A 25,171-nucleotide genomic window follows, 5' to 3' on the forward strand; every position below is an offset into this window, starting at 1 on the left:
CATCAAAGGGGGAAAAGTATTGCAATTTAAACTCCCCTACAGGGCAAGGACTTAATTAAGGATATTATGAAGTAAAAAATATACAGTTCTCGTGCCTTGAGGGCCTGTGTTCCAACTCCACATCATTTCAATCAATGAGACAAGGGATTTCTCATGATGGCCCTGAAAGGCAAGTACAATTTAATCTTATTCCATTTCCAGTAGATGCCAGTCCAGGTTACATAATTGTTAATGTTTCCATTTTTGATTTGGTCGTCACTGAGGCCAACATCAAGAGGTGTACAATGCAAACATGCAACGTCACTGGCTAGAAATTTAGGAAGAAGTTTAACAACACCAGGCTAAAGTCCAACAGGTTTATTTGGTAGCAAAAGCCACACAGGCTTTCGGAGCTCCAAGCCCCTTCTTCAGGTGAGTGGCCACTTACCTGAAGAAGGGGCTTGGAGCTCCGAAAGCTTGTGTGGCTTTTGCCACCAAATAAACCTGTTGGACTCTAACCTGGTGTTGTTAAACTTCTTACTGTGTTTACCCCAGTCCAATGCTGGCATCTCCACATCATAGAAATTTAGGAGCAGGAATATTCAGCCCCTTAAGCCTGTTTTTTAAATTCTTTCAAGGGATGTGAGCATCGTTGGCTGGGCCAGCATTTATTGCCCATTCCCAAGGGCATTTAAGAGTCAACCACATTGCTGTGGATCTGGAGTCACAAGTCGGCCAGACCAGGTAAGGACAGCAGATTTCCTGCCCTAGTGAACCAGATGGGTTTTCAGGACAATCGGTAATGGTTTCATGGTCACATTCGACTTTGAATTCCAGGTTGTTTTTACTGAATTCAAATTTCACCACCTGCCATGGTGGGATTCATACCCGGTCTCCGGATTATTAGTCCAGTGACAGTACTACTGCCTTCCACCTGTGCCACACCATTCAATTTGATCCAAGCTTATCTTTGCAGGGATGGGAAAACGACTTCTCAAAAGTTACCATTATGGCAGCAGTGAGAGTGTTCTCTAATGCATCTGACCAACAAGCACATACCACAGAAAATGCTCAGTACTGAGCAACAAAAAAAGTACAAATGCCTGCCGTTTAAGAATCATCTTTCACCCTGAAGAGCATTAGGTTCATTAAGACAGAACAGCATGGAGTCATTCAGCCAGCCATGCCAGCAGTTAAATACTCACCCACACACAGGATGTTGAAGCAGAAGCCCTGACACACTGACTTGTTGACTAACTGGTCTGGCATACTGTCAAAGCCAACATGCCCAGACAGCGAAAGGTTGCGGGCACCTTCGGACTGGAAAACAGGGAAAAACAAATTAGGGGGTGGCTGGTCACACCAGTTGTACCAAGCTGAAAATATTACCCGTCATATTCAGAGGTTCATTGCTAATTACCAGTACAGTACTTCAAAATAGAAAAGTGAAGGCACATTGTCACAGGGACAAAATTAGTGGTTAGTTTACAAATGGCCAGGCAGAAGCTACATGTAAAACATAAAAGGGGGCTCCCAGCTCTAACTGGATAGCCCCAGAAGCCAGCCAACCAATCAGAATGTCCAAATTACATCACGTCACAGTCCTTGGTGCTGCAGCTGATTAATATATTGTGACATCTCGTCCACTAACAGGCAGCAATTACTTAGTTTTCAAATCTATTTGGTGACAGTAAAAATCGATTTGCGCCGGGTAGCACATACCTGCCGGATCATAAGCCAAACAATTTTTGCAAAATTGACCACTCAGCCATCACACAGCAGCAAGTGTACACTCACAAGCCCTCCAAAACACACTGAATCAACACCAATTTAACTACTTTTCCAGAATTCATCCAGCCATGTTCAAAAGTAGTATCTCCCCTAGTGATGCCAAATAAAACTTGACAAATTACTGCACCAGCCAATAGCAATGTCCTTGGGTTGAACAAGATACCTTTAATGGCGTGATTTAATTGAAAAAACAGATGCTTTCACAAACTGCTGACTAGGTTCCCTCAGGGTACATTGAGAGGAACTACTACAGTTTGAAGGTGGGGCGGTTTAAATCGAGTAAATTCTGTTGTTATGGTTACATCAATTACTCAGCTGGCAAGTCAGATAGGAACCTGACCGGTTACAGCATCACACAGTTAGAACCAGAACAATTTGTTGCATCACAACGGGAAGTTGGAATGGGTTTCAAGGGTGAAATGCTAGCTTCTCAGATTAATACTGATATGGACAAGGTACACTCATAATACAGCAAAGTGATGTTGATAGTATGTCAGATAGTTCAGGCTAAGGCTCACAGGTAAGCAAACATCCATCAGCATTCAGCAGCTGAATCTACTTGTCTCCTAAGTGTAATAAAACATCGCAGATCATTGTGTTAGACAATTTGGTTTCTGTTCTTCACTACATCATCTGCCTCCTCTCCCTCTCATTTCTAGCCTATACACAAATATGTTTGATACATGCTTCATATCCTTTCTTGATCTAGAAGAGATTACCTCTGAAAGAACACAGGAGCCACTCTTTATTGAAAATGCAAGTGTTCTTAAAAAAAAGGTAACCGAAGTCAAAACCAAAGGTAAGGTTAGGCAGAATCACTCTCCTGCCAATTCTTCATCCCTGTGGGAAATGCAACTCATTCCTTGCAGTGACACCCAGAGCAACATAAGCAAGGGCTGAGGCTCTTCAGTCCACCCAAGACAACATAAATGTTTCCCCTTTGTAAATGAGTATAAATCCATAACCCACTCCCCTGGACAGCAATCATAATGCAGGAATATCCAATATATAGCAACACTTATTACTGTATATCTGCCCGATTCCAGCCCCATCCGCTGGCCTTCAGATTTTAACTACATGTAAAAATGTAATTAATGCTTCATTCGAAACCATCAGGTGCATTACCTAGTCACCGTCAGTGGTATCCAGAGTAAAACCCCACATCAGTGGGTTTATATTATTTCACTAAACAATATTGCATGGATATTTGATTTGATTTATTATTGTTACATGTATTAGTATACAGTGAAAAGTATTGTTTCTTACGCGCTATACAGACAAAGCATACCATTCATAGAGAAGGAAATCAGAAGAGTGCAGAATATAGTGTTACAGTCGTAGCTAGGATGTAGAGAAAGATCAACTTAATGCAAGATAGGTCCATTCAAAAATCTGATGGCAGCAGGGAAGAAGTTGTTCTTGAGTCGGTTGGTACGTGACCTCAAATTTTTGTATCTTTTTCCCAACAGAAGAAGGTGGTAGAGTGTGTGGAGTCCTTAATTATGCTGGCTGCTTTGCTGAGGCAGCGGGAAGTGTAGACAGAGTCAATGGATGGGAGGCTGGTTTGCATGATGGATTGGGCTACATTCACGATCTTTTGTAGTTTCTTGCAGTCTTGGGCAGAGCAGGAGCCATACCAAGCTGTGATATGAAATGCTTTCTATGGTGCATCCATAAAAGTTGGTGAGAGTCATAGCTGACATGCCAAATTTCGTTAATCTTCTGAGAAAGCAGAGGCATTGGTGGGCTTTCTTAACTATAGCGTCAGCATGGGGGGGGACCAGGACAGATTGTTGGTGATCTGGACACCTAAAAACCTGACCAATTCTACTTCATCCCTGTTGATGTAGACAGGGGCATGTTCGCCACTATGCTTCCTGAAGTCGATGACAATCTCCTTCATTTTGTTGACATTGAGGGAGAGATTATTGTTGCCGCACCAGTTCACCAGATTCTCTCTCATTCCTATACTCTGTCTCATCATTGTTTGAGATCTGACCCACTACGGTGGTGTCGTCAGCAAACTTGAAAATCAAGTCACACAGTCATAGGTGTGTAAGGAGTATAGTAAGGGCTGAGAACACAGCCTTGTGGAGCACCGGTGTTGAGGATATCCAATTGCCAGGGATGACTTGATGTCAAATTATGTCAAATCACAATTAACTATCTGCCCCGTTTCAGTACCTTGCAGTCAACTACAATTAAATCCATTAGGCAAACATCCAATACCAAATAAAAAGTGTCCCAGCGGGTGAGTGCTCAGCTTTTGGATGCAATTCTGTTCAAAGGAACTCCCGCAGATGCAACTGCAGAAGCATCCCAATTGTATAGAGGCTGGTAAAGATGGCAAAGTATTTATAAAACCACACTGATTGACAAGGGAAGGATCAATGTATTTGGTTGAATTATAAATTCACCAATGGATGATTGATCAGTTTGTGTGCTGCACATCAGTGAAGTATCCATCTCCAACCCAGTTATTGGTGTCATTGAAGTGACAGCAATGTCTATGGTTTAATATTACACCATAGCATGCTACTGGCATTCCTATTTAACAAAGAGTCAAATCTCATCCAGGCAACTATAGATTCATAAATCTTGCATCGATATTGGTAAAATAATGAAACCAATCATTGTGTGTGTACATAAACAATGACCAAAGGGAAAAGAACCTTGTGCATCACAATACATATATTCGCTATCTGATGAATAGCCAGCGCAGCTTTGGAAATGTCTTGTATAACTCAGTTCACAGGCCTTTTTTTGAGGAAGTGGCATTAGTGGAAAACACCCTATTTCCAAAAAAAACCATCAAAATTCCCTCTACGTATCACTGAAACTGAACGTAATACTTGTTAAAGGAAATGTCCGAATAGAGGGAGAAATGCTGAATGGAGTGCTGTGGGATCAGTTTTGGGGCATTTTTTATTGTTCCCAACCTGCGTGAGCCATTCAGAAACCCAAAGCAAAGTGGTTGGTCAAATTTGAAAACTGATTCAGGGAGGGAGCTACAAAAAAAAAAATTGCCAAGTGGGCTAATTATTGTTAATGAAATTCCATATTGACAACCGGAGGACTACCACACATCGCAGGGACAAATACTGGCCACAGATTCGGCACTTCAAATGTCAAATTACTGTGGAGCAGCAACAAACAAACTGAATGGAGAACACTACATTATACAGTTCGGTCAGTCGAGGGGGACATGGAAGGTTCCAAACATAAAACTGTTCCCTGGTCAGACCAGCTCCTGAGCTCTGAAAGGAGGTGGATTGAATGGGATCTTAAATCAGCATCCAGAGCACACCAAGTCAAGTACACGGGAACAAGGCAGTAATGGAGGGAAAAATTCAGAACAGATGAGACAGATGTTAACACTTGGCTTCTGTTAGGATCGGGGAGACAACTCAGACTCATTTAAAGTGCAATTGTATGAATTAATGAAAGGAGAAAGATTATGTTTTAAATTGTAAATGGAGGGAATGAGCACAATTATTCCTCTCTGTATTAATCCTATATGGAAACCTTCTTGGATTTATTTAAATCCATATCCCTCAAACTTCTCTGAGCACTCACGTACAAAGAATTGGAGTCCCTTTCGCCACAGCAGCTGCTCTGCAAGTGGCATCGAGAGGAATGACCGGTTAATCTGTTTTTGACGCTGGTGGTAGGAAGGATACCCAACAAATTCCTCGTTCTTCAATTGCTACCAATGGATCTTTGACATTCACCTGAACCATGAAATGAGGCCAACAGAAGAATGGTACATCTGTGAATATAGCAATCCCTCAGCGGTGCAGTGCAGTGTCAGTCTGGATTATACGGTCAAGACCCACAGTGCAGTTTCAGCTCACAATCCCATATTTCTGAGGTTTTTATGACCCAAGTGAGTTACCGACTGGACCAAGACAGCAGCGAACAGAATGTACATAAAATTACATTGTCGGGTGTACTTAGACAACAAACAGATCTAACCAGCCCTGCAGGTCAAGGAATAAATCAGGTGGTGATTATAGGAACAGGATGGCAAAAAGTTCTGGTAATACAAGTTTTTTTCCTCTTTTTCAGTAAGTCTGTCCCAGGAATTATTTAACTTCAGTTGACACAGATTGGTAAATTTTGAAATTCCTTCGTATGTCACCAGATGGAATGATTTGGAGCATCAGAAATCTTCACTAGCTCACAGGGCGTAATGCTATAGTGAGAGATATATCACCATTGTGAGCCAATCTGAAGAACTCTATCTCCCAGTCCATTCCACCTTTCTAAAAAAAAAATGGAAACAAATTAATTATGATAAATCTGAGGTCCAAATCAATGTGATTCCACGGGGGTACCTTTTAACGGCCTTGATGTTAGGCTGGCACTGGAAAAAGCAATCTTCCATTATAAAAGCTATATCACTTCACTAAAGTTTCATCTACAAAACAAATCTGTAAGCAATGCACCGCAAGACGTTAAACAAGGTGATTTCAAATCAGAAATAAAGAGGCAGACTAGGCAGACGGAAAGACAGTTTGTGTGGTTTCCTGTTTCCTCTTTACACTCCCTGCAGTTTCTGTTTTACACAGTCATTGCCATTACACTTTGCTTCACAGTTTGAAGAACGCTCAAGAAAGAAGTAAATGAATTTCCACACCAAGCCCTTAAACAGTATCGGAATTTATACAGCACTGAAAAACTGGAAACTGTAATCCGGTTTCATCAGATACTGCTCCATGACACTGTGCATGCTTTATCTGGGGTAAGGTTTTTAAGCTGCTGAGGCAGAACTGCATTTAACCAAGATCACTGCTCAGGTGATAGGAGGGAAGTGGTCCAAAAAGCACATTCCGCAGTATATTGTTGGCCATTTGCGGGGGGCAAGTTCAGTAATTTGGCAGCTGCGTGTAAACTCTGCTCTCCTGCTCAACTCATCAAAGATTAGCAAAGCAGGAACAAAATAACAAGCTCTTTTTCTGAAAAATCGCAAAGCCAAGTTGTGTTTTGCTAATGTCTTATGAATGACGTTAACATTATCGAGACAATCAAAAATACAAGGCTGGCACATTTTGCATGCATGATACTTTCAAAAATAATTAGCATTATAAATAAAGGCAAAATACTGCGGATGCTGGAATCTGAAACAAAAACAGAAAATGCTGGAAAATCTCACCAGGTCTGACAGCATCTATGGAGAGAGAATAGAACCAATGTTTCAAGTCTGGATGACCCCTCATCAGAGCTGGTCAGATGCATCAGAGCATTATATATTCATTGTCTGGGTTTGGCTGCTACTCTCGCCTTTCTCTTTAAAATTATCATCCGAGGAAGTGGTCTACTCAAACCATCAATAAGTTTAACTGCTGTTTGGTGAAGGACCTTTGCAGATTGCTTATAAATTTCCAGCTTTGATACTTTGAAGATCAAGTCCTGACAAATCTTTTCAAAACTTCTGTATTTGCTTTGACTTATGAAGCTACCTTTCCAATTCATACAAGTTGCGGATACACTACATTTTTAAAAGATGTTCGTTAAGACAAGGGATGTTCTCAATTTAGATATCTACTGCCAGTATCAAGCAACCCCAGGTCAAGTGCAGCAAATTGTGGCAGCCCAAACTCATTTCGTACAAAGGCCCTTACAGCTGGCTTCCAGAGGAGAAAGGCTAGTGTGTCTAATGTGTGCTCCAGTTCTCTACCATATGTAGTTTTCAAAGGACTAACAAAATGGCCTGTGTTCTGCCCAGAACTAGCTTCTCAACAGTTCTTCTGTACTTAGTTCTCTACTCAAAACTGTGTGCTGAGGAGGCTATGAATTTGCACAGAGTTATGTTTATCCGAATCTAAAGTAAGACTGAAGCATCAGTCGATGCAATTGTTCAATCTGATTAGATTTTCCAGTATTAGACTAAATGCAGGTACCAGAAACCCTCTGGAAAAAAACATTCTCAGCCAAGCACTCGTCGAGTATTTAGTTCACCAGAAGCTAACAGGAAATAGTCATGCTTGTATGACTCATTGTGTTTGTGTTAAAATACTCACATCTGGATCATCTTAGATATTAATGCTGGACAATAACTATCAAAAAGGCTGAAGCTCTTAAGAGAAGGTCCAGGGATGACTGATAGAGGTCTTTAACTTTTGATTTGATTTATTATTGTCACATGTATTAGCATACACAGTGAAAAGTATTGTTTCTTGCACGCTATACAGACAAAGCATACCATTCATAGAGAAGGAAACGAGACTGTGCAGAATGTAGTGTTACAGTCAGAGCTAGGATGTAGAAAAAGATCAATTTAATGCGAGGTAGGTCCATTCAAAAGTCTGACAGCAGCAGGGAAGAAGCTGTTCTTAAGTCGGTTGGTACGTGACCTCAGATTTTTGTATCTTTTTCCCGACGGAAGAAGGTGGAAGAGAGAATGTCTGGGGTACTTGGGATCCTTAATTATGCTGGTTGCTTTGCCGAGGCAGCGGGAAGTGTAGACAGATAGGCCAGACTAAAACTAGGGCCCATAAATAAAAAATGCCCACTAATAAATCCAATAGAGAAGGCAGGAGGAACTTGTTTCCCCCAGAGTGATTTGAATGTGGAACATGGGACGGCACGGTAGCACAGTGGTTAGCACAGCTGCTTCACAGCTCCAGGGACCTGGGTTCGATTCCCGGCTTGGGTCACTGTCTGTGTGGAGTTTGCACATTCTCCTCGTGTCTGCGTGGGTTCCCTCCGGGTGCTCCGGTTTCCTCCCACAGTCCAAAGATGTGCGGGTTAGGTTGATTGGCCATGCTAAAATTGCCCCTTAGTGTCCTGAGATGCGTAGGTTAGAGGGATTAGTGGGTAAATGTGTAGGGATATGGGGGTAGGGCCTGGGTGGGATTGTGGTCGGTGCAGACCCGATGGGCCACATGGCCTCTTTCTGCACTGTAGGGTTTCTATGACTTCTATGCTACCAGAGGGAATAGTTGAGGCTAGGAGTGCGGCTGTTTTTAGGATAACTATGTGATGGAGAAAGGAATATAAAAATTTGCAGTTGTAGGGCGGGAGGGTATTCTTGAGGAGCACAATGCAGTTGGGTCAAATGGTCTGTTTCTGGACTGTAAATTCTATGCAAGGGGAAATCTCAGTGCTGGAATGGAGTATAAACTGTCAACTTCCAGTGAGACAACATGAGCTTTATTAAAGGTATATAGGAATGGTCAGAAGTACACTGCACAGATCAGGCAACAGCTACACGTAACCAGGTTAGATCTTGGATATGAAAATACATTTTTTGTTTCCTGATTTCATTCCAAAAGCTCAAAAGGGAAATCAGACTGGGTGTAGAGGGTGGCTGGAAAGAGAGTGGCATGGATGCAAAGTGGGAATAAGAGAATGTTGCAAATGCAATAGCTAACTGTGATTAAAAGGTTCAGCATAGTCTGGAGAGAGAAAGCTGAAAACTTTGATCAGAAATAAAAAAGGTAATTAAGTGCTGTACCGAGCAGTCTTCTTTGAAATGGGAATGAACAGCACACTCTGACTCATTCCTAATTATCATTTTCTAATTAAGCTTACACGGCAAGAAGGCCTAATGTGCAAAATGTTATTAAGATCTCGGGATAAAGTGGCATAAAGTCTCAGGCTCCTTCATCAGGTGAGTGAGGACTCACTCACCTGAGTGAGGACTCACTCACCTGATGAAGGAGCCTGAGATTCCGAAAGCTAGTGCCACATAAACCTGTTGGACTTTAACCTGGTGTTGAGACTTCTTACTAGAGGTATGGTACACAGCAAATAAAAACAAAACTGTAGAGTGAAGCAGTACACATATGCAATTACTGTTAATTGAACGCGGCAAGAGAACTGAAAACAGGATACTTGGCAATAGATGAATAGAACTTTGGCTTAGTGCTGTCATAACTATGAAGTTCAAAAAAAACAATGGCTTAAACATGTTCAGTAAGAAGTCTCACAACACCAGGTTAAAGTCCAACAGGTTTATTTGGTAGCAAATACCATAAGCTTTCGGAGCACAGCTCCTTCGTCAGATGGAGTGGATATCTGTTCTCAAACAGTGCAAACAGACACAGAAATCAAATTACAGAATACTGATTACTCATTTAAACATGTTCCTCAGTGGTAACACAGAAAATACACAAGCTACCAGAGATCTCATCATGATATTTCTTCAATGTTTTTCTATCTAGTTTCACATCCCTGACATGCTTCAGAGTTTATCAAGTTAGTGATAAGTAAAGTTAATTTATTAGTCACAAGTAGGCTTATATTAACATTGCAATGAAGTTACTGAGAAAATGCCCCCAGTGGAAGTCATAAGATTGACTGAAAGAAACTCTTCCGACAACTACATTTTTCTCCTTGATGAGGGAATTTATTCACAGTCTACAGCTGTTAAGAACTTGATATTGGACATCAAGGCTCAACCTTTGCATTTTTCTTTTCTAAATGTTCTTTGTAAATTTTCACTCCCTCACTGAAAAGGTTTTGACTCCTTGTCTGTGGTAATGGGCGCACTCTAATGCATTAACAAAGCAGCAACCATGTGAACACAACAGGTGTCAGGCTGTGTGTGCACTTTTCGTACACATGGAGAATAACAACAGAACCCAACATCCACATCTACACACTTCCAGCAGGAGCCACAAGGTAGGAACAAGGTCAAATTTTCACTCCATTACCCCAAGACTATAGGGACAAAACTGCAGGCTGCCACAGTTCATGTATTCCCCACTCAGGGTAATCAAGCTCAGGATTCTCTTTTATGCCTCAACTATTTCAGCATTTCCAAAATTACTTTCCTCCTTCCAAATACAACAATGCAACCTTCAATATTTAAATACATATCCAACTAAACAGGGTGCTAATGTCTTATTAATTTATTTATATCACACTGGAAACCCACAGAATGCCATTTGCCCACAATACTGTGAAAGATTAACATATTAAATGAACAATGAATATTTTAAATTCTAGACATGCAAATAACTGTTCCTTCCAAATGAACACTCTGCCAGCTAATGCTATTACAACTATATTCTTCCTGCCATATAATGCAAGCTCACACAGCAAAACTTAAAAGGCAAAGGGTTAGTGGCTATAATGGAAAACTTGGCAGTACCAACGGAAGGGACAAATACCAATGATAAAATTAAATAGAGCTCTCAGTTAAAAACAAATATCCAGGCATCTGTTACCAAGCTGCAACACATCCTTGGATTGTCAGACGACATTCAGAAACTCAATTCATCAAGCTTAATGCTGCAGCACTTTAGTCACCCATCACCCCCCCTTCCCCATCCCAATCACCAAGAGCAGCAACACCCCGGAAATACTATAATCTCCAAATCACATTCTATTGTAACTTGAGGATATAAATTGGTGTTCCTACATTATAGAACATAGAACAGTACAGCACAGAACAGGCCCTTCAGCCCACGATGTTGTGCCGAGCTTTATCTGAAACCAAGATCAAGCTATCCCACTCCCTATCATCCTGGTGTGCTCCATGTGCCTATCCAATAACCGCTTAAATGTTCCTAAAGTGTCTGACTCCACTATCACTGCAGGCAGTCCATTCCACACCCCAACCACTCTCTGCGTAAAGAACCTACCTCTGATTATCCTTCCTATATCTCCCACCATGAACCCTATAGTTATGCCCCCTTGTAATACCTCCATCCACCCGAGGAAATAGTCTTTGAACGTTCACTCTATCTATCCCCTTCATCATTTTATAAACCTCTATTAAGTCTCCCCTCAGCCTCCTCCGCTTGGGTCAATATCTGGAAATTCCCAATCTAACTTCGTGGGAGTGTCATCACAAAGACTGGTTAAGAAGGCAGCCCGCCACCAACTTCTAAAGGCAATTAATGTAGCCATTGCAACATCACCACAGCCAAGGAACAAACTAAAATTTAAAAAATGCAATATTACGTTTCTCAACATTAACATCTTTCACCTTGATGAACACCCAACATGGTTCGGAAGCTTTGATGTTTTAGCGACAATCTCGGGTTTACCCCATGTCTCACACACACACAACCCCCCACCCCCCACCACATCTTACTGACAGCCACCTGCTAATCTCTTCACAACATACTAAAGAGGAACACGTGGAGAATTCACTGGGCCAGCCTGTCTAACAGTACTGGGAACTTTCATAAGCACCGAACCACACTAAATCTGTATGGAAAAAGGACTCAAGTGTTGAGAACTGAAAGTGAGCGCCAAACAGCAAGCTTGTCGACACGAGAAATTCAAAATGACTGAACTCCATTACAGAACCATTGATTTAGAAAGCAAACCCCAGTTCACCAACTCAAATGAATATATGTGTTGCTGACCCAAATTACCATAAGTTTTAAAGCCATCAGAACCCTTAAATATACAACTTGCATTTATAGCACTGTTAATGTAATAAAATATCCCAAGGTGCTTCACAGGAGCATTCATTATAGAATAAAATTTGACACCAATCCACATAAGGAGATATTAGGGCTGATGGCCAAATGCCAAGTCAAAGGGTTAAGCAGTGTCTCAAAACATGGAAAGGGAGGTAGACAAATGGAGAGGTTTAGGCAGGGAATCCCAGAGCTTGCAGAGCAGGCAACTGAAGGCACATCACCAAGGATAGAGTGATTAAAACTGGCGATGCTCAAGAACAATCTTTGTTCGCTCCAACCATTACTCGGATAACGGTGGCAATTCTAGAGCTAATACATGCAAACAAACGCTGACCCAGGCCGGGGATGTGTGCGCTTATCAGACCGATGCTCAAGAAACCAGAATTAAAGCACAGTAGATATCTCAGAAGGTTATTGGCAACCTTTTCTCCATTTTTTTGAGCTCACCAGTGATTACTTTATGTGCATAGCCTGCTTAAATGTTTTTGTGCTGGTACTTCCATGGGGCTGACTTTTGCACAATCCGCATGGGACTCCTGGATTGCTCTGTAGATTAGAGGTAATATTGGTTGTGGAGGCTGGAGGAGACTAGGAAGGCAAGAACGTGGAAGGATTTGAGGGCAAGGATTGGAGTTTTTTAAAAACTGAGGCACGGCTTAAACAGAAACCAATGTGGGTCTGTGAGCACGGGGGAGGGGGGGGAAAGAGGGTGGGGGGAGGGGGGGGAAAGAGGGGGGGGAAAGAGGGTGGGGGGAGGGGGGGGAAAGAGGGTGGGGGGAGGGGGGGGAAAGAGGGTGGGGGGAGGGGGGGGAAAGAGGGTGGGGGGAGGGGGGGGAAAGAGGGTGGGGGGTGGGGGGAGGGGGGGGAAAGAGGGTGGGGGGTGGGGGGAGGGGGGGGAAAGAGGGTGGGGTTAGGACACAGGCAGAGTTTTCGATGACCCTAAACTTACAGTGATAGAGCCTTGATGGCTGGCCAGGAGTGAGTTACATATTACAACAGATATTGGTGAGTCTCCACTATTCTCCACAGCATGCTGCGAAGTAACACCCTAAATCACACCAGTTAAATTGCATGTTTCAGTTACAACCTCACAGAGCCAAAATTGTTTTGATTAAAATTGCCAACAAATAAAAGTGGGTTTGAATATATTCCAACTACTTAACAAATCTCACAATTTAGAAGATCGCCTTAAAATACAAAAGCAATGCTTCAATATCCTTTCAGCCACACGTACCCCCTTCATAGATTATTCCTTGCTCCTAACAGCACACATTTTATGTACATATAACAATCTCAACCGTCTTGCTGAATCTCAGTCAAGTGGTGTGCAGCATTCGCAGTATGCAAAGCTGCATTTTAATGAACCATCGAAGCACCAAGAGTGACGGTGCAATAACGCACAGGGCAATCGTGTCTCCTTTAACATTTAGGTAAAATATATCAGTTATAGAAACCGTTATATGGGTGTGAACTGCAAAGGACTGGCCATGAATAGCGTGTCACGGTTACCCCTCAGCTGTGCGATTTGAACAAGTGAAAGCCAATACGTTTAATTGTGTATATATAAAGCACAGTTATGAAAGTGCAGGTGGCATTATAGGAAGCCAGTAGAATAAGATCCCTCTCCACCTACAACGGGTCTGAGCAACCCTGCCTGAAAATGGCGGGAGGGAGGCAGTGTCTCTCCCCTCTCATTTACCTTATCGTTTTTGAATCATTATTTTAATTGCATTTTTTAAGATTCGCCTCAGAAGCCAACGCCCAGCGCATTTCTTCCATCCACCCCCACTTTTCCTCAGTGAACAATAGCTGAGGTGACCAGCAACCCGGGGGCGATCATTAAAAAAAAACACAAAATGCAGCCTGCGTGCCAAGGGCTGAGAGAAACCCCCATGCATTTTAGCCAGAGCTGATTTTGTAAAGGAGATCGGGATAAGGAGTGTGAAGCTATTCACTCACCATCTGCCGAGCTACTTCTACCGCCGCCATTGCCGATCCGCCGCTAACAAGAAGCTGGCGGATCCCAGCCACAGGCACTGGATACATGTTGGCCGCTACCACTGCGCCCAGAGGGGGGGGATAGGGGCAGCCACAACCTTTGCCTCCCCACCCCAAACAGAGTTTGTTGGCAGATTATTCATTGTGATAACAGTACAGAGTGTTACCATCCCAATCCGCATTTCGGACTGCCCTTCGCCTTCCCCTATGCAGTCAAATGTTTATCAGCATGCGGATGGCGTCCCCTCTTTTCAGAATGGTCGCGTCCCCGTTGGACACATTGTTGCCAGAATAGCGGAAAGAAGTATCTGTTTTTCTGTGAATATTACTTTTTTCAGTTTAAAGGGATTATTGTGTTGTTCCTTCATCAACAACAAACTTATACTGGAATAGTCATCTAATTGTCACAAATTGGTTATTTCCCAATGCTTTCAACGTGATTTTAAAACTTTGTTATTTATGCTTTATAAAGTCGCAAACTAACTTAAAACTGACAAATATTTGGATCTATTTGGGGCATGTTTCTTGACTCGGCTTTTTAAAAATAAAAATTGCAGTGCAACAGCTTGAGCCTGTAGTTGCCGCAGAACAGGTGCGGAAATTTCAGTGCTTTAATGCCACAGTGGTGGCGTCATCACAACTTCAGAGTGTTGCAAGTTGCCTTTTTTAAAAAGTTGTTTTTTTCCCCTCCCACTGAATTCAGTGGGTGATGGTGCAAGCGGTAACAGAGCAGCCAGCACCTACAACTAGCATCAAAGGTGCTTAACCTTTAGCTGTCTGACTGGGTTGACGCAAACTACAGTGTAAAGTTGTTATACCTCCTACAGTAAATAATGACTAACCCATTATCCTGCACAGTGACTCACCCTTCTACTGGACACAATAAGCCACATATCTGATTTCTTGTTTTTTTTATTTAAATGAGACCCTACGTGTTTGACCCACACACCGCCCTATTTGAACCATAGAATGACGACAGCACAGTAAATGACTATAACACCTATGGTATCTGTGCCGACTCTCAGTAAGAACTCAGCTAGTCTCACTTTCGTGCCCTTTCCCTGTAACCCAGCAATTGTTTTCACTTCAAGTGCTTATCCAATTTCCTGCTGAAAGCCACATCTGAATCTGCTCCACCACACTCTGCATTCCCGATCCTAAACACTCTCTTAAAAAGAGTTTTTCCTCGTGTCACCATTAGTTTAAGTTTTAAGTTAAGTTTATTTATTATTTGTCACAAGTAGGCTTACATTAACACTGCAACGAAGTTACTGTGAAAATCCCCTAGTCGCCACACTCTGGCACCTGTTCGGGTACACTAAGGGAGAATTTACCATGGCCAATGCACCTAACCAACATGTCTTTCGGACTGTGAGAGGAAACCAGAGACCTGGAGGAAATCCACACAGACACAGGGAGGACATGCAGATTTTGCACAGACAGTGACAAAAGCGGGAATCGAACCCAGGTCCCTGGCGCTGTGAGGCAGCAGTGCTAACCACTGTGCCATCATGCCACCCCCATTAATTATTTTGCTATGTAACTTAAATATGTGTCCTCTGGTTCTCAATTTTTCTTTCAATGAGAACATTTTTTCCCCCATCTACGCTCAAGATTTTGAATACCTCTACCAAATGTCCTCTCCATCTTGGCATCTAGTATCATAGAATCCCCACCTTGAAGAAAGAGGCCATTTGGCCCATCGAGTCTGCACCGACAACAATCCCACCCAGGCCCTGTCCATGTAACCCCGTACATTTACAATGTTAATCTCCCTGACACTAATTGAATGATTGAGCATGGCCAATCCACCTAACCCGCACATCTTTGGACTGTGGGAGGAAACCCATGCGGACATGGGGAGAATGTGCAAACTCCACACAGCCGGTTACCGAGGCTGGAATTGAACCTGGGTCCTGTGAGGCAGCAGTGGCATTGTGCCACCGTGCCATTCTGAGAAGTGTAGGCAGTCTGATAGTTTAGAAAGAGTGTAAGGAATTGAAAGGGGCAGTGGTGAGGTTGAGCTGCGTGCCATTGCCATATATATGAGGATTATGCTGTGCTTTCGGATGCTGACTTTGAGGTGCAGCATTTGGATGAGTAATAGGAGGGGAGTCAAAGGTCATTGGGAGACACTAGAGGTTACAGTACAAGAACAGGAAGAGAACCTATCACAAGTCATTCTCTGGCTACGATAAGAATGGGACCAGATGAGAGCAGTTCCATCCAGCTGGATGACAGCAGAGAGGCTTTGGAGGAAATGGGGTGGTGAAAGTGTGTTAAAGGCTGCAGACAAGTTGAGAAAAAAAAGCCGGAGGGAAAGGTTATCATTGTCACAGTCACATTGGATGTGATTTGTGACTTTGATAATTGGTGTTTCAGTACAGTGGCAGGGAAAAAACCTAATTGGAGAGATTCTACTCCAGTAGAAATTGACATGTATTTGGGGGGCAAGCATGGGTTCAAAGATCTTGGAGGGAAAAACAAGGTTGAAGGATGGTAGGGTGAAGGGTTGTTGCTTTGAGGGGGAGGTGATTACAGCAGATTTGAAGGAGAGGGACAATGAGGACAGAGACGCATTCACAATATCGTCAAAGATGGGGACCAGGAGGGGATGTTGAGTAGTCAGCAGTTTAATAGGAAAGGGATTGAGGGAACTGGCGTTGAACTCAGAAATGGCATGAGAGGAGAGAGAAGAGAAATTCGAGAAAGAAGTAAGTTCTGCATTAGAGTAGTGGGGAGCATTAGAGATAGTTTGGCCACATGGGCTAATGAAGACAGGCAAGAGACAGAGACAGCTTATCAGATGGTCTCAATCATAGAATCATAGAATCCCTATGGTACAGACAACAATCCCTCCCTATCCCCGTAACCTCACATATTTACCCTGCTAATCCTCCCAAAACTAGGGTCAATTTAACATGGCCAATCAACCTAACCCGCACATCTTTGCTACCAAATAAACCTGTTGGACTTTAACCTGGTGTTGTTCGACTCCTTGCTGTGTTTACCTCAGTCCAATGCCGGCACCTCCACATCATGACTGTACTGAAACACCAATCATCAAAGTCACAAAGTCACAAATCACATCCAATGTGGGGAGCACCCGGAGGAAACCCACGCAGACACGGGGAGAATGTGCAAACTCCATACAGACAGTGACCAAGCTGGGAATTCAAACTGGGTCCCTGGTGCTGCGAGGCAGCAGTGCTAACCACTGTGCCAGCATGCTGCCCCAAATATGGTTCTTAAGGGGTAATCTTTACATTACAGGATGGAATAGTGAGCAGTTTCAGCAGATGAGAACAGAATGCGACAGTGCTGTCTGTGGTCCATCCAGATCTGCGGTGAATGGACAAATAACTTATCCGCCATATCTTTTCAAGTCTGTGTCCCATGGGCTTAAGGGAGCAGAAATCAGGGCCAGGCAACGGCAAGGATGAGAGAGCAATGATTTTATTGTGTATCAAAGGTGGAGGTCAGAGTGCAGTTGAGCAATTCAGTGCCTGCAGAAATGTTGTGGCAAATGGAGGGTCAGAATGTAGACAGTTTTATAGCAGGTTATGAGTAGCAATTTGTAAAGCACTTATCTCAAAGCACTTAACAACTAATGAATTACTTTTGTGGTGTAATCACCATTGTAATGTAGGAAAGGCGACGGCGAATTTACGCATAGCAAGCTCCCACAAACAGCAATGTGATCATTTTTTTTGTGATGTTGCTAAGACACCAGGGGTAACACCTTGCCTCTTCCTCAAAAAGTTCCATGTGAACTTTTATAGCCAGCTGAGAGGGCAGACAGGTTTATCCACCTCTAGCAATGCAGCACTCTCTCGGTATTGCATTGGAGCGTCAGCCTTGCAGCACAGTGGTTAGCACTGCTACCTCACAGCACCAGGGACCCGGGTTCAATTCCGGCCTCAGCTCACTGTCTATGTGGAGTTTGCATATTCTCCCCGTGTCTGCGTGGGCTTCCTCCGGGTGCTCCAGTTTCCTCCTACAGTCCAAAGGTGTGCGGGTTAGGTTGATTGACCCTAGTGTCAGGGGGATTATCAGGGTAAATATGTGGGGTTACGGAAATAGGGCCTGGGTAGGATTGTGGTCGGTGCAGACTCAATGGGCTAAATGGCCTTTTTCTGCACTGTAGGGATTCTATGATTGATGTTTGTACTCAAATCCCAGAGTGGGATTTGAACTTAAAACTTAATGACTCAGAGGTGAGAATGCTTCCAACTAACATTACCACACTCATAAACCAATATAGTCGACATCATCAGAAGAGGTGAGAAAGTTGGTCTGGATGAAAGATGTAAAGGTTCAGGCCCTATTGTACAGCAATAAAGCAATTTTTGGAATGCACCATTGTAAAAGTAGCATTAAGGAATCAGAACTCTCAGCAACTTTTACAGATGCACCATAGAAAGCATTCTTTCTGGTTGTATCGCAGCTTGGTATGGCTCCTGTTCTGCCTATGCGAACCAGCCTCCCATCCATTGACTCTGTCTACACTTCCCGCTGTCTCGACAAAGCAGCTAGCATAATTAAGGACCCCACGCACCCCAGACATTCTCTCTTCCACCTTTTTCCTTCGGGAAAAAGATACAAAAGTCTGAGGTCACGTACCAACCGACTCAAGAACAGCTTCTTCCTTGCTGCTGTCAGACTTTTGAATGGACTTACCTTGCATTAAATTGATCTTTCTCTACACCCTAGCAATGAATGTATCACTACATTCTGCACTCTATTTCCTTCTCTATAAACGGTATGTTTTGTCTGTATAGCGCACAAGAAACAATACTTTTCACTGTATGTTAATACATGTGACAATAATAAATCAAATCAAAATCAAATCAAAGAACCCAGCCATTTGTGTCTGAACGCAAGGCAACCTAACTGGGCAATATAACTGGGATTTATTGACTGCATATCATACTCTAGCCATATCAGACTGAGAGTGGTGTTTTCAGTGTAACCATGGTCCAAATGTCAAGTGTTAACACATGAGTACAAATTCCTTTATAAAACACCAATAGCCAGAACTAGCACCAACCTGTATCAAGTATAATTTAAGTTTAAACATCTACCAATGGTTTGATTCACGATTATCCCCTACCATTTCAAATGGGAAAGGGCGTGGCAGGGAGCAGGGACTTATACCTTTGCTCTTCGAGTATGTGTGGCCATTTCATAACACTGGCCTCTGCTGGAAAATGCGCATGTACACATAAGTCGGGTAAGATCACAATCTGGTTCAACTACGATGCCTTCCATGGTCAAATACCTTGGTGATATCCAACGCCAGCACCTATAGCACAATGGTAGATTAATATAATCCTTGAGGAAGGCTGGGAGAAAGCTGACAGGAAAAATATTCATTTTAAGGAGGGAGCTCAACATCTCCATGGATGGTAAGTGATTGAATCACGAACAACATCCCAATTACTTTGGTGTCACTCTTGACCAAGCACTGACATGCAAAACAAATCTGAGCAAGACAGCAGCAATGGTAAAAACGCGAAACAACCTCCTCAGTAAACTTGCTGGCTCTTCATGGAGTGCAGATACTCAAACCTTAAGGACCTCAGCTTTTGCCATTATCTACTCTGACTGCAGAGTATTGTACACCAGTATGGTACAACTCATCCCACACCAGTCTCATAGATACCCAGCTCACCACAACAATATGTACTCTCTTGGATACCCTCTGATCAACTCAAACTCCCCTGGTTCCCAGTCCTGAACGAACGTCCACTATACCACCCCACCAACCACCACCCCTAACCCCTAACATAAGCTGGCCACAAGAAAGTCCCGGGAGAAAGTTTACGTCAACCCAAATCAAAGCAAAATACTGCGGATGCTGGAAATTTGAAATCAAAACAGAAAATGCTGGATAAACTCAGCAGGTTTGGCAACAGCTGTGGAGAGAGAAACACAGTTAACATTTTGAGTCCACATGCCTCTTCTACAGAACTGAAGAGAGATAGAAATGTGATGAATTATATACTTGGAGATGGGGTTGGGGCAGAATGGAAAGTTAGAGATAAGTCGGAGTTAAGGAGAGATTGACAAAGATACGATGGACATGAGACAAAGTTGCTGTTAATGGTGCCATTAGGGACAGAAAGGTATTAGTAGTGGCAAAGGTAGGAATGTGTTCATAGAACATAGAACATAGAACATTACAACGCAGTACAGGTCCTTCGGCCCTCAATGTTGCGCCGACCAGTGAAACCAATCTAAAGCACATCTAACCTACACTATTCCAATATCATCCATATGTTTATCCAATAACCATTTGAATGCTCTTAATGTTGACGAGTCTACTACTGCTGCAGGCAGGGCATTCCACGCCCTTACTACTCTTTATCACCCCTCAATTTAAAGCTATGTCCCCTAGTGTTAGCCATCACCATCCGAGGAAAAAGGCTCTCACTATCCACCCTATCTAATCCTCTGATCATCTTGTATGCCTCTATTAAGTCACCTCTTAACCTTCTTCTCTCTAACGAAAACAACCTCAAGCCCCTCAGCCTTTCCTCATATGATTTTCCCACCATACCAGGCAACATCCTGGTAAATCTCCTCTGCACCCTTTCCAACACTTCCACATCCTTCCTATAATGCGGCGACCAGAACCGAACGCAATACTCCAAGTGCGGCCGCACCAGAGTTTTGTACAGTTGCAACATGACCTCCTGGCTCCGAAACTCAATCCCTCTACCAATAAAAGCAAACACACCGTACGCCTTCTTAACAACCCTATCAACCTGGGTGCCAACTTTCAGGGATCTATGCACATGGACACCCAGATCCCTCTGTTCATCCACACTACCAAGTATCTTACCATTAGCCCAGTACTCTGTATTCCTGTTACTCCTTCCAAAGTGAATCACCTCACACTTTTCGGCATTAAACTCCATTTGCCACCTCTCAACCCAGCTCTGCAGCTTATCTATGTCCCTCTGTAACCTGCCACTTCCCTCCGCACTGTCTACAACTCCACCGACTTTAGTGTCATCCGCAAATTTACTAACCCATCCTTCTACGCCCTCATCCAGGTCATTAAGAAAAATGACAAACAGCAGTGGCCCTAAAACAGATCCTTGCGGTACACCACTGGTAACTGAACTCCAGGATGAATATTTCCCATCAACCACCACCCTCTGTTTTCTTCCAGCTAGCCAATTCCTGATCCAAACCACTAAATCACCCTCAATCCCATGTATCCGTATTTTCTGCAAAAGCTTACCATGGGGAACCTTATCAAACACTTTGCTGAAATCCATATACACCACATCAACTGCTTTACCTTCATCCACCTCTTTGGTCACCTTCTCAAAGAACTCAAAGAATAGGAGAACAGTGAAAGAAACACTGAACAACAAGGAACAGTGATCATGTGGGGGAAGGGTGGCTTGCGTTGGGACAAGTCAGGGGAACCAGATAACATAAAACAAAAGGCTGGAGTCAAGATGGAGGGGAAAGTTGTTGAACTCAGTGATGAGTCCAGAAGGCTGCAGCATGCCTAATCGGAAGAAGAGGTTTTGTTCTTCCAGTTTGTGTTGAGATCAACCCAAGCCTGCACTACACACGTACCTTACCAAACCATCTGCTGCTTGCCTCCCATCACAGCAGCCTATATGGTTAAGACCACCTTGCCAGGGAATGACAGCAGAGACCCTGTGGCATAATCAAAATGTATGGCAGAGCCGGTGCGAAGGGTCGACTCCTGCTTATAGTTTCTATGTAACAGGAATGGAACCAGCACACCACCATTAATAACCACTTCCTCATCATAGATCCCCAGAGCCCACACATCCGGCTGCCACGCCAACATTGGAAACTCCTCAACTATTTTCACACTGGCCAAGGCCTTTGTGCAGCAAATTGGCACAAGTGGGGTCTTGCCGGGAACCCGGACTGCAGTTGCGCTCCCCAATCAATGACTCATACCATTGAAGACTGCCTCCTGATAACATTCAGCAGACGGCTCAGAGATCTCTCTTTAGCCACTGAGGGAACTATTGTCTGGCTTGGTGATTACTGATCTTTATATGCCCTGTTTGTGAACAGAATTCCCACTCACCTGAAGAAGGGGCTTGGAGCTCCGAAAGCTTGTATGGCTTTTGCTACCAAATAAACCTGTTGGACTTTAACCTGGTGTTGTTAAACTTCTTACTTGGTGATTACTGCACATGCTTATAAATAAAGATTTAAATTACTATATAAAAGGGGCTTACAAGAATTGTTTCCAGGACTCTAACCCTATTTTTCTTTTTAATAATCCTTTTAACAACCCTTCCTCTATCTTGTGAGCTTTGAGGAGCTGCATATGATAAATAACAAGTGAATTGCTGCAAATGATTGGAGGAGGAGATGCTGGATGCCAGAGATACTGAACCTGAAATTGTCCAGTTACTTTATTTCAAATCAGTTTTTTCCTTCCGGCTCAATTCACAAATATTGCAATCAGAGCTCGGTTCGTAGCAGCAAGTTTTAAATTACAGTCTTCTGAACTTTAGAACCCATTTCTTTCAAATTGATGAGAGTTTTCTTCTATGATCTGTTGCAGCTGAGATTTATTTTAAAGTTGCTTCCTGGTGTGAGCACTGCACGTGTGGATTTTTAAGAAAAGAACACACATATTTGAGAAATCTCTCTTCTGCTTTTGCAACCGAAGGCATGAGAGAAAACTCGTGACTGAGTTCCACTGTGAGAGCCGATTCAGCAGATTATTTTAAACCTACTTATTTTGACCGGGGTAAATTCTGAAGCCAGATCAGCAGGTTGGATGAATGTGAGGAGATGTGAAAGAATTTTTGCCTGCATTTGGGAGACAGAGGTCGGTGCAGGGGCTGTGTGTCTGATTCAGGGATATAGAAGCGACACACATAGGGGCATTCCGGATGCCGGATCACAGTTCAGTCAGTGCTCTCTCTCTCTCTCTATCTGCTGTATACATTTTCTATATATACAGTAAGGAAATTCCACGGGGGCGTGGTACACAAAGGGCACCAACTAGGACAGCAGCCCACTGCTGCTTTCTGTATCACTTCATCTCCGAGCGTGGACTTTGCTACCAGGAAGAGCGAGCAGGGGAAGGGAGTTGAGAATGTTTGAGAAGCTGGGGGACATGAGCCAGAGCCGGTTCCTTGTGGCGGCGAGTCCGGGTGCCCCATTCCGCCCGGCGGGAGACGCGCCCCCCGCCTCGGATTGCGGCGGGAACGTCCCCCCGCCCGAGGAGTGCAAGATGCTGACCTACGGCGCGGTGCTGGAAGACGTGAACCGCCTCTCCCACCTCCTGGACCGCTTCTTGGAAACGGCGGAAAATTCCGACAGGCGCAACGGCGGCGCAAATCCGGCGCCCGCCCGAGCGGCGGGGAGGCCCCAGAGCCCCGGAGGGTCACTCCCGGGCAGGAGCAGGGCGGCGGCGGCGGCTCCCTCGGCGTCCGGCCGTTCGCTCAGGCAGCGGGAAAGTCGCCGGCGCCAGAACGGCGTAATCGCGGCGGAAAGCTCGCCGGGCGCCAGGCGGAGATGCCTGAAGGAGCTGATGCGCCGCAATGGCTGGGGCGGCTTCGGCGGCATGTGGAGCGGCCTGGGCGGCGAGGGGGGCGGCGACAGGGGCTCCCTGTCCTCCTCGGGCACCGACGAGTCGGCCGGGCCCCCGGCGCTGGCGCTGGAGCCCCGGGAACACGAGTGGATGGTGGCGGCGGCGGCCGGGGACTGGGACAGGATGGAGGCGCTGCTCCTGCAGGAGCCCAGCCTGCTCAACAAGAAGGACTTTGTCAGCGGCCTGACCGCCACTCACTGGCTGGCCAAGCTGGGCAAGGACGAGGTGCTGGTCAAGCTGGTGCGCCTGGCGGAGGGGCGGCGGTGGCCGCTCGATGTGAACGCCAAGGCGGGCGGCGGGGGCTACACCGCCCTGCACCTCGCCGCCATGCAGGGCCACCCCATGGTCATCAAACTGCTGGTGGGCGCCTACGGCGCCGACGTGGACGTCCGAGACTACCGCGGCCGCAAAGCCTGGCAGTACCTGGGCAGCCAGGCGCCCAGCCAACTGCGGGAGCTGGCGGGGGCTCCGGGGGAAGAGCCCCAGACCCCCAGGCAAAGCCCCCTCCCCACCGCGGAGCAGCCGGCGGACAATCCGGCCAAAAAAGCCGACTTCTCCATCATTGCCTCAATACACAGATTCCTGAAAGCGTCTGCCTGGCAGAGGAGAAAAACAGAAGCGGACCATTAATAAACCTCTCCCACAATAGACTCAAACTCTGGGTGCTCCAACTGGAATTGGTCACCTTCCATCTCAAATTATTTTTTTTAAAAACAAGAATTGATTTATTATTGTCACATGTACTGGGATACAGTGAAAAATATTAAGACTTGCCTACCTAAAACAAAAGACTTGCCTAAGATCATTTCATAATCTGTCCTCTAGATTTTGGAAGGTTTGCATTTAATTTTAGTCCTTTTCCTTGAAGGAAATTTCCTCTCCGAATGTATTTTGTGTTTTGACATCTTACCAAAATGTGCATTTACAATCTCTCCGCTGTGGAGGTGTAACTGGAGTTCAGGAGTGGCACCGCTACTCATTGTGCTGCTTTATGATTCCAAAGTTCACCAGAAAAAGCTCTTTTTGATAATATGTGTGTATCTACGTGTGTGTGTGTGTACATGTCTATATCTGCACATGTCGGTACGTGATGACATCAGGATCAGATGTGATGGAACAGGTCACAAGGATGGAAGATTATCATTCATCTTATACCAATGTAACTTAAACATTTATGTTCGGTTTCCTTTTCAAAACATCGTGGGCCGAAGGGCCTGATCCTTGTTCTATGGTTCGTTTTAAGTTCCCGTAATTAGAACATATTTGTACAAAGCGTGTGTGGATTTCAACATATTCTTGTTCTTTTGAGACCGGTTATTACTGTGGAAATATTGCCTAGGCACCTTATGCTGGTTCATATGATTTGTATAGAGATTAACAGTTCAATAAAATTAACCAGGTACCG

General features: G+C 44.2%; 2 protein-coding genes across 10 annotated transcripts in view; one reads left to right on the forward strand and one right to left on the reverse strand.

Annotated features, from left to right (window-relative positions):
* LOC144493027 (septin-6) overlaps positions 1-14,225 on the reverse strand; it is a 67,581-nt gene extending 53,356 nt beyond the window's left edge. For 2 of the 9 annotated variants that reach the window (XM_078211824.1, XM_078211827.1), the window contains exons 1-2: positions 14,115-14,204; positions 1,185-1,299 (exon numbers count right to left, since the gene is read on the reverse strand). In XM_078211824.1, coding sequence (XP_078067950.1) covers positions 1,185-1,299; positions 14,115-14,201 — 202 coding nt within the window. In that variant the 5' untranslated portion in view covers positions 14,202-14,204. Of the gene's footprint in view, positions 1-1,184; positions 1,300-1,399; positions 1,419-14,114 lie in introns of those variants that run through there. The other 7 variants (XM_078211826.1, XM_078211823.1, XM_078211828.1 and 4 more) reach the window with 7 other exon arrangements.
* Positions 14,226-22,765: 8,540 nt separating this feature from the next.
* LOC144492401 (uncharacterized) lies at positions 22,766-25,171 on the forward strand. The gene has a single exon (XM_078210410.1). The coding sequence runs from the start codon at positions 23,269-23,271 to the stop codon at positions 24,394-24,396; it is 1,128 nt and encodes a 375-aa protein (XP_078066536.1). The 5' UTR covers positions 22,766-23,268; the 3' UTR covers positions 24,397-25,171.

This window comes from Mustelus asterias, chromosome 4, assembly GCF_964213995.1.
Source record: "Mustelus asterias chromosome 4, sMusAst1.hap1.1, whole genome shotgun sequence".
Taxonomy (NCBI): domain Eukaryota; kingdom Metazoa; phylum Chordata; class Chondrichthyes; order Carcharhiniformes; family Triakidae; genus Mustelus; species Mustelus asterias.